At 41.7% G+C, this 9,593-nt stretch overlaps 1 protein-coding gene across 1 annotated transcript; it reads left to right on the top strand.

The window, feature by feature from the left end:
• Nucleotides 1-996: 996 nt before the first annotated feature.
• rnf175 (ring finger protein 175) lies at nucleotides 997-9,564 on the top strand. Its single transcript, XM_041985568.1, has 9 exons — nucleotides 997-1,090; nucleotides 1,441-1,478; nucleotides 1,626-1,767; nucleotides 3,706-3,860; nucleotides 5,073-5,180; nucleotides 5,721-5,841; nucleotides 6,042-6,175; nucleotides 6,348-6,449; nucleotides 8,582-9,564. Exons 1-9 carry the CDS (start codon nucleotides 1,070-1,072, stop codon nucleotides 8,700-8,702), a joined length of 942 nt encoding a protein of 313 aa, XP_041841502.1. The 5' UTR covers nucleotides 997-1,069; the 3' UTR covers nucleotides 8,703-9,564.
• The last annotated feature ends 29 nt before the right edge of the window (nucleotides 9,565-9,593 follow it).

The following is a 9,593-nucleotide window of genomic DNA, read 5'->3' as shown; positions in this document are numbered from 1 at the left end:
TTGAGTGGCTTGTCTTCTTTTAAACCCTTGTTCTTTTAGTTTTTTTTTTTTTTTTTCTTCCCCCTTAAGTGAAGCTTTAGTGTCAGTCGGGTTTACAAGAAGCTGTTCGTTAGTGAAGTGAGGAGATGTATGTAAATTATTTCCATCTGGGATAAAAGGGAAATGGGTATAAATGCTGAGGTGGAGACCTGCTCTGGACCTGTGGCTTTGGAAAACTCACATGATGAAATGTAACTTTAAGGAAATCCTCCATCTTCGTAACCCTGTTTTTATTCTCAGTGGAACACAAACAGATGTTTAAACTGAGGTTTTACCAGCTCATGGGAAATATTGGAACGTTAGAATGGGCATCAAAAGGCTGGTACAAATAACTGGAGGAGTTTCATAAGACAACTGGCAGCATGTCAGTAACATGATGGTATAAAAACGTTTCAGAGGCAGAGTGACAAACATGGACCAGTTAGACTGAAACACGGTTCTGGATCCTGTTCACGTGTGGTAGCTGCTCTGCCAAACCGCTGTGTTATCTGTGTGTGTGTGTGCATGTTATTAAAGGCCAGTTTTTAAATGGCTGTGTTACCTGTTTTGATGTGTAAGTTTTATTTTAATGTGCGTAAATGTCATGTAAAGCACTTCGTGTTGCTTTTGGCATTAAAGCTTGATTTGTTTAAATTTGCGATGAAAAATAAACCTAGTTGTTTTTCATGTTTACTAATAGTTTTCTGTTACTTTTTTGTTTTTTTAGGTGAGCTCACATTTTTCTTGAAATAGTAAAACCTCTCTGTTTCAACATCTAATATGTTGTTTATGCTCCATGGAGAAAAATTCGTTTCGTGAGTGTCACAAATTGTTTTCAGTTCTTTATTTGTATTTTACAGCGTCCCAGCTTCTGGTACGCAGAAGAAATAAATCTTTACAAGAACTCAAGCTCAGAATAAACTGGTGGACAATCAAAACCCATCAATGGTTCCTCGCGTTAGAAGTTTTAACCCTCGTGGGCTTCCGTACTCCGCCCCGTTGCCGCTGACTTCCGGTCCTGACGCGGCTATAGCGGAGGACAGAAGGCAGGATGGCGGGTGTGCATCACCAGGTGAGTGGATACCTGTTTAAAACGCAGCTGTTCTGTTAATGAAACCTTAAATGAATAAAGGTTTAAATGAGTCCAAACATGGCGGTAACGTGGTGACGTGTCGCGGCTAACAGGCTAACTAGCTGCGAGGTTGTGGACAGCTGTCACTGGAGGCTCCTGGCTCTTCAACGTGGCAAAACATCGGTGTCTTATCAGAGAAAACAACTTATCTTTTTGTTTACTGTCATGAAACGAGGTTTTATTGACTGAACCAGGCTGTTATTGACTGCAGAGAGATGTGTTAACCTACATTTAGGTGTCCAGGGAGACTCACAAATCTCCCAGCTGCTGCTATTTCTGTCTGATTACAGGGCGACCTGCTGAAGATGACACACAGAGAGAACTGGAAGTAAGTGCTGCCACTTTCCTCACCATGACACACTCTAAAAACTCTTATTTTAAATCTTAATCCTGGTCTTTGCATGGCAAGGCTGCAGGTCCTCTCTATGTTGAAGCCTGACTGAATCATGTGTTTTCCCCACTCCTCCTTATTCAGGATGCAGCATGAACATCTGCACGTGAAGCACAGAGGACACGAGGCCATGCACGCAGAGATGGTGCTGATCCTCATCGCCACGCTGGTGGTGGCTCAGATCGTCCTGGTCCAGTGGAAGCAGCGACACCACCGCTCCTACAATGTGAGTTTCAGAGCAAACAGAAACCACCTGCAGCTCTGCAGGTCGGGGCTGGCTTAGTGAATGCAATCATTATAATTACAGGCTAAGAGAACATTTCTCTGCTGTGCCAACTGTGATTTGGGGATAATCTGAGATCTACGTGTGGGAAAAATGGTGCAGAATGTCTGTAGGGACTTTCTGGGTGTATTTAAATGCGGTTTGGATCTTTCCGTGGTTTCCTGTGTGCTACCTGTTCTAAACAGATGACCCCCTGCTGTGGTTGAAATAAGCACAACTTTCCACAGGATGTTTACTCTTCTGTCTCTACTGAATCTGTAGCTTCTGAGCTCTGAGTAGGTGATTTTCCACCTGTTCCTCAATCTAAGGTCCAGCTACAGTTTAGCACAAGAAGTAAGGAAATTAGTGTTGGGCTGATTATTTCTCCACAGGTTGGTGGATTAGTCACATTTATATTAAGGTATAACTAGTGAGCATGGTGCTTTTGTGGAATGAGCAACATAGCTAACAATGTGTGCAATCACCTCCCAAAAAAATGATTCAAAATCCCCTGTAATATTCTCCTGTTGGTATTGGCCACATGTTAGCTTTAGACTTTATTCATTTTCCAGTGTCAGGGACCTCAGTAGTGTAGAAGATCCATACACAGCGAAAACAGCCTGGTACCACCTCATCATACCGGCCACCAGTCTGGTCACATGTTGCTTTGGGATCCCATTCCTCATCCAGGGGTTGAAGATTAGATAAAACTTTATTCATCCCTCAGGGAAGTTAGGAGTTCCAGCAGCAGTGCAGCATCATGAATAAACATAAATATAAAGTTAAAAGAAAACTTAGTACACAGGGAAAATAACAAGGTAAAAAATGTTATAAATCTGCACAGGAGAAGACTAATGCACCCGGTCCAGTTTGCATTGTGGACCACTTGGTCTATAGTGATGTTGATGTCTTCATCCATGCAGCAGTTTGTCCAGAGATTCTTCCTCTGCTGCCGTCACCAGGGAGTCCAGCTTCATCCCAAACACAGAACCAGGATCAGCAGCATCCTGGTTCCGATGGGAGAACGTCCTGGAGGATGGAGATGTGGGGTCACTAGAATCTCAGACATCTGTGTCTCAGGTGGCCGTTATACATCCATGACCACACCTGGCATCGCTTGAGTCTCAGAATGAGGCTGAACACTAACAGGAGGACATTGCAGGAGATTCTGGCTCATTGTTTGGGTGATTAACCGCATGTTTAGTTGTGTTGCTCATTCCACAGAAGCGTGGTTCTCACAAGTTCTACCTGGTTGTAAAGCTGAGCAGTCAGGCTTTCCAACAATGTGTAATACTACATCAGTCAGTCTTATGTGCCAACCATGATTTTGGGATAATCTGAGATCTATGTGTGGGAAAAATGGTGCAGAAATGTCTGTAGGGGCTTTCTGGGTGTATTTAAATGCGGTTTGGATCTTTCTGTGGTTTCCTGTGTGCTACCTGTTGTAAACAGATGACCCTCTGCTGAGTAGTCAGGCTTTCTAACAATGTGTAATACTACATCAGTCAGTCTTATTAAAGGGGAGAAATAATACCCACACAGAAATGTCCGTATATTGTGCTTGTTAGTTTATCTCTGGGGACATTCACGCTGCTGCTGTTGGTCCTCTTCAAGCAAACCCTATAATTATATAATTATTTAATAAGTATAAATAAATACGTTGTTAGGTCTGTGTGGGTGTGGTTGTGTAACCATGATCTAAGTGTGTGTTTTCTTTGGGCTGTGACCTGTCAGAACTGTTTCATGACGTTTGAGTTCTTAAATTTCCTCCTGTAACCCGGACCCAGCTCATGACCTTTGGGCCACGTAATAACTGAGCTGTAAATTCCAGATTAAACCTCATTAATCTGAGTTTGGAGTGAAGGAATGACTACAGTGTAGTGACCCGTCTGTCTCCTGCAGCTGGTGACTCTGGTCCAGATGTGGGTGGTTCCTCTTTACTTCACCATCAAACTGTACTGGTGGAGGTTTCTGTCCATGTGGGGGATGTTCTCCGTCGTCACCAGCTACGTCATCTTCAGGGCCACCCGCAAGCCGCTGTCCTGCCGGACGCCGAGGTAAGACGGCATCGACCTGCTGCTTTTAACCTGGGTCTGGGGAGTGGATGCAGGACCGGTGGCTCAGCCAGACCTGGGCCTGATATTAGTCTTTATCATCTGTCCTTCCTGCCTCCTTTCATTCTGGTATTAAATGGTTAATAGAGAATTATTGATCATTGGAGGCTTTATTTGATTGATGAGAACTGTTTAAACGTCCTGATCAGACATCAGTTCTTCAGCTTTTCTTCCAGACTTTCTTATTTTTGAAAGTAGTCTTAATGAGTAGTTCTCCAGCTTTCTGAACATCCCAGTTTTTTCTGCCTTTTCGCTCGTTTTTTAATCCTTATCTTGGAGGATTGCGGTTTTTCTAAACTATGAATCATTCAGACATTAAAAAAGGCTCCTAACTAGACCATCAAGGTATGAACCTGAGTCGTGTCAATAACTTTTAAATAGATTTTTCATTTTTATTCAGCTGTCTGTAACCAGGAGGATCCCAACACAGGAAATCAGCAACAGTCTACAAACCACAGAAAGACTGTTTAAAAACATGAATGGAAGCAAGAACCAAGAATCAAATATAAAATAGGAACTAAAAATAGTGAAGGGTCAGTAAATGCATCTGCAGGATCTTCAAAGATCGGACAGAAAACAGGGTTTTAGCAGCATCAAGGTGATTCCCAAAGATGTTGGCTGGAAACTTGGCCAGTCCCAGCATCATTGGTCCTCATAACATTAGAAGAAACTAAACAGGAAGAAATACAGCAGATGCCTGAACCAAGACCTGAGAGATGCATCTGGAAACGTGGATGTCAGTAAGCCAGAAAAGGCTGAGGTATGTCACGTGACTCATAACTGGACTGAAGATCAGGGCAACAGGTCTGACGGAGGGATGGATCCTCTTCAGAACCCGGACCGGTCTGACGGAGGGATGGATCCTCCCCAGAACCCGGACCTTAGCCTTACCGAAGCAGTGTGGGATCATCTAGATGGAGAACGGAACAAAAAGCAGAAACATCCAAAGTTGATTTTTGTGAAATCTTTCAAGGATCCTGGAGAACGTTCTGGAGATGGAAAGTTTGTCTAAGCTGGTTCAGGCTGAAGTGAAGAACAATATTTAAGTGTTTATGTTAAATGTTTCAGATGTGGGGTTCATCCTCCTCCTCGCTCTGAGAATGTGCAGAAAGAGTTGAAGTTTTTTGTCCCCCTGACTTTGTGTTGGATTTTCAGGATGGTCTATAAATGGTTCCTGCTGATCTACAAGCTGAGTTACGCAGTGGGAGTTCTGGGCTACCTGGCCATCATGTTCACCATGTTCGGCTTCAACGTCTTCTTCAGGTGGGTCTCTGATGGCTGAACCCCAAACCAATCACACACTTCAGATCCTCACACATCTAAGAAAGCAGGAAGCTAGAGGCGGATTTCCACCTCCGGTTAACACACAGCCAGCGCTGCTGGTGGAGAGAGAGAGTAACGCTGTTTATAAGAAGAAAATGTAACATCATTGACAGCTTCATATTTTGTTGTAGTGTTTTGATGACCTGCTATATTTATGTTCATTAATATGTACTGTCCCTCTTTAAAAAAGTAAAATAAACATGTAAAGAGCAAGGAAAGCGGTTTGAAACCAGCTTGTCTGCATCAGCTCCTCCATGGCCGACCTGTAACAGCAGGTGGTGCTGATGTGCTGGTATACTCAGCCATATGTCCTCAGTTTGTGGTGTTAAAGTGTTTTACTGAACTAATGAACTAAAGTACATGTTTGGTTCCAATTAATAGTAATTTATAACCCTATTAAATTCTCGGTGGAAGATGGATTTATTTAAGCAGCTCTGATTTATTTGATTTTATTGAATGATTTTTTTTTTCTTTGTGCAGGATCAAGGCGGAGGACTCCATGGATGTAGGGGTGATCATGCTGTTTTACGGGCTTTACTACGGCGTCATGGGCAGAGACTTTGCTGAAATCTGCTCTGACTACATGGCTTCTACCATCGGGGTAAAACAGCATTAATTCCTCGTCGTATGTCTCAGCCTGGTTTAACAGCTGGTGAATCTCACACCAATATTTAGCATCTCTGAAATGTGTGTAGCCTGCTTGTATTAAAATGTGCTCAGGAAACGGGAAATGCTTGTTGTTGCTTGTTCTGTTAACTTTAGTATTTATTTTATTTAGCTAAATCCTGTGTGTGTTTCCAGTACTACAACCGGGGAGGAATACCCAGCAGGAGCCTGAATGACGACATCTGTGCGGTGTGTGGTCAGAGGATTCTCGTAGAGGTGGAGGAGGAAGGATTTATAGAAAACACCTACCAGCTGTCCTGTGGACACATGTATCCTGAGACTGAGTCCAGTTTTTTCTTTACCAGGTCCAGATCAGAGTTTATAGATACTGTAGAGAAACATGTCTCGATTCGGATGAAACATGAAGACTTATGTTTGTTTTGTTTTTTCTGAGAATGACCAAACAACGATATTCAGCCTTAATTTGCCCCGCCCACTAAGATTCCACGAGTTCTGCATACGTGGCTGGTGCATTGTGGGTAAGAAGCAGACGTGTCCGTACTGCAACGAGAAGGTCGACTTGAAGAGAATGATGAACAACCCGTATCCTTTTCTCATGAAAGAAAAAAAAGAAATTAATCAATTCACAAACTTGACAATCAAATTGGGAACTTAACAATCAACCATAAACTTCACTAATAAATGTTGAACTTTGTAATCAGCCTGGCAACTTAACACTTAGACTTTAAACTTAATTATCTGACTGTATATTTAACAGTCGGATCATAAACTTAATTAGATCGTTAACTTGAAATTCATAAACTTAACAATCAAGTCCTAAACTTAACAATCAAGTCCTAAACTTAACAAGTTGCAAAACTGACAGATTGTAAATGTAGCGATCAGACTGTAAACTTAACCATAAAGTCCTAAACTTAACAATTAAGTCTTACACTTAACAATCAGACTGTAAATGTTACTATCAGATCGTTAACTAATCAGATTTTATATAATTATTTTTTCTTCAAACTTGCCGTTTGCTTTTCAGAATTTTTTCCATAAACATTATTTAAGTTGTGAGGTTAAATAAACATTTGAAGCTCATATTTATCTGGTTACTTCCTCTGTGTTTGACAGTATGAGAACTTTAGATTCTGATTGGTTCACCAAGGGTCAAATATACTGCATCTGGGGAAATATTCACAGCGCCTCACTTTTTCCACATTTTGTTATGTTACAGCCTTATTCCAAAATGAATAAAATTAATTTTTGTCCTTTAAAATTCTACACACAATGACAATGTGAAAAAAGTTTTTTTTTCCACATGAATCACATGAAGCTCAAAGTGAGCTCAGGTACATTCTGTTTCAACTGATCATCCTTGAGATGTTCCTACAACTTAATTGGAGTCCACCTGTGGTAAATTTGTCTGTAGACCTCAGACAGGATTGTCTTGACACAGATCTGGGGAAGGGTACAGAAAAATATCTGCTGCCTTGAAGGTCCCGAGGAGCACAGTGGCCTCCATCATCCAAAGATGGAAAAAGTTAAGAACCACCAGGACTCTTCCTAGAGCTGGCCAGCTGCCTAAACGATCGGTGAAGGGCCCTAGTCAGGGAGGTGACCAAGAACCTGATGGTCACGCTGTCAGAGCTGCAGCATTCCTCCTCCTCTTCGTCAGGTCTGTATGATAGTGGCCAGATGGAAGTCATTCCTTAGTAAAAAGCTTGTGGCAGCTGGCCTGGGGTTTCTCAGAACATGAAAAACAAAATTCTCTGGTCTGATGAGACAAAGCTTGAACTCTTTGGTGTGAATGCCAGGCGTCATGTTTGGAGGAAACCAGGCACCGCTCATCACCAGGCCAATACCATCCCTACAGTGAAGCATGGTGGTGGGAGCATCATAGTGTGGGGATGTTTATCAGCAGCAGGAACAGGGAGACTAGTCAGGATAGGGGAAAGATGAATGCAGCAATGTACAGAGACATCCTGGATGAAAACCTGCTACAGAGCGCTCTTGATCTCAGACTGGGATGACAGTTTATCTTTCAGCAGGACAACGACCCGAAGCACACAGCCAAGATATCAGAGAAGAGGCTTCAGGACAACTCTGTAAAGGTCCTTCAGTGGCCCAGCCAGAGACCAGACTTCAGTCTGATTCAACATCTCTGGAGAGATCTAAAAATGGCTGTGCACCGACGCTTCCTATCCAACCTGATGGAGCTTGAGAGGTGCTGCAAAGAGGAATGGGTGAAACTGTCCAAAGATGGCTGTGCCGAGCCGGCGGCATCATATTTAAAGAGACTTGAGGGTTTTAATTGCTGCCAAAGGTGCATCAACAAAGTGTTGAGCAAAGGCTTTAAATACTTATGTACACGTGATTTCTTAGTGTTTTATTTTTAATAAACTAGCAAAAATCTCTCTAAAAAAAAAAACTTTCACATTGTTATTATGGGGTATTGTTTGTACAATTTTGAGGATTTTATTCCATTTTTAAATAAGGCTGTAACATAACAAAATATGGATAAAGTGAATGGCTGTGAATTCTTTCCAGGTGTGCTGTAGTATGAAGTTTAGTACTCTGTAATAGCATGATCAGACAAAAATGAAGAAAAGTTTTAAACAATGAGGAATCTTTTGATTTAAGAGAAAATCTTTCTCAAAGGTTAAATGAACCAGACTGCTCTTTCCACTGAATACTGCAGTTTTCTCCTCAGCTTCTTCATTTCCATCCAGATGGGAGAAAACTCACGTTCTGTACGGGCAGCTTCTCGACTGGCTCAGGTATTTGGTTGCCTGGCAACCCATCATCATTGGTATCGTTCATGGAATAAACTTCTCGCTGGGCCTTGAGTAGAGCCCTGTGGAACGCCGCTGCAGGAACACAGTTAAACTGTTAAAGTCGGGATCCACGCCGCTGCGTTCGTGGGGATGGACTGAACGCTCGCTCCGTTTCCAGAGTCGGCTCAGGTGGTCCGGGTCTTCATGAGCAGAGGACACCGAAGTATCAAACTATAAGCAGATCCAGTATCTGGAAGATGGGACTCCTGCATGTTGTTTCTTTTTAAGCATTTGCTTTGTATCGTGTCAAAAAAAACAGAACAAAAAAAGGTTATTTGCACACTCCTCCCTGCTGGTTGGTTTTACACATCTGACCAGTTTCTGCTTTTTTTTTAAGCTGCAGCCCTTTTGCACAATGATGGTTTTTAAAGAACAGTAGCCATGAAACGTGTTTACATCTCATGTAGCTTTGTTACAGTATGAAGTGTCTTTTGTCTTTGAATTCACGTGATAACTAATTTATTGTTGGGTTGTAAATGATCAGCTTCTAAACATTCGGCAGCTTGAAGGTGAAGTTTTTATCCATCAGGAAGAAAACTGAAGGTGTGCTGCTGGTAACAACTTTGTATTAAATTAATATTTATAAACCTTTCATTAGGTTTCTGTCATGTGTTCTGTAAATAATCACTGTTACCTTCAAATTCAAGTGTTAAAATTCATGTTATGAGGAAGAACTGCTGAATCCTTACCTGTGATAATGCATCTAATCTTTTATGAACATAATTTTAACAATTTGTTAACAAATGGAGAATCTATTTTACATAAAACTGAAGTTATGAAAGATTGAAATGTTTCCTAAAACTCAAACCTCCAAGGCCAAAGCACTAATGTGCTGCTTTGTTCTGTAAAATAATGTTAAATAAAAATATTTCAGCTTTGTGACATGGTGCATTATCCTGCTGGAAGT

This window comes from Melanotaenia boesemani, chromosome 5, assembly GCF_017639745.1.
Source record: "Melanotaenia boesemani isolate fMelBoe1 chromosome 5, fMelBoe1.pri, whole genome shotgun sequence".
Lineage (NCBI taxonomy): Eukaryota > Metazoa > Chordata > Actinopteri > Atheriniformes > Melanotaeniidae > Melanotaenia > Melanotaenia boesemani.
This window is presented reverse-complemented; position numbering and strand designations above follow the sequence as displayed.

What these genes read in the sequence shown, in the direction of transcription:
- rnf175 (XM_041985568.1), top strand. Translation starts at nt 1,070, where the DNA reads ATGGCGGGTGTGCATCACCAG. An exon ending in TGGCGGGTGTGCATCACCAG is followed by an intron (nt 1,091 to 1,440) that starts GTGAGTGGATAC and finishes GTCTGATTACAG; the next exon opens with GGCGACCTGCTGAAGATGAC. An exon ending in ACACACAGAGAGAACTGGAA is followed by an intron (nt 1,479 to 1,625) that starts GTAAGTGCTGCC and finishes CTCCTTATTCAG; the next exon opens with GATGCAGCATGAACATCTGC.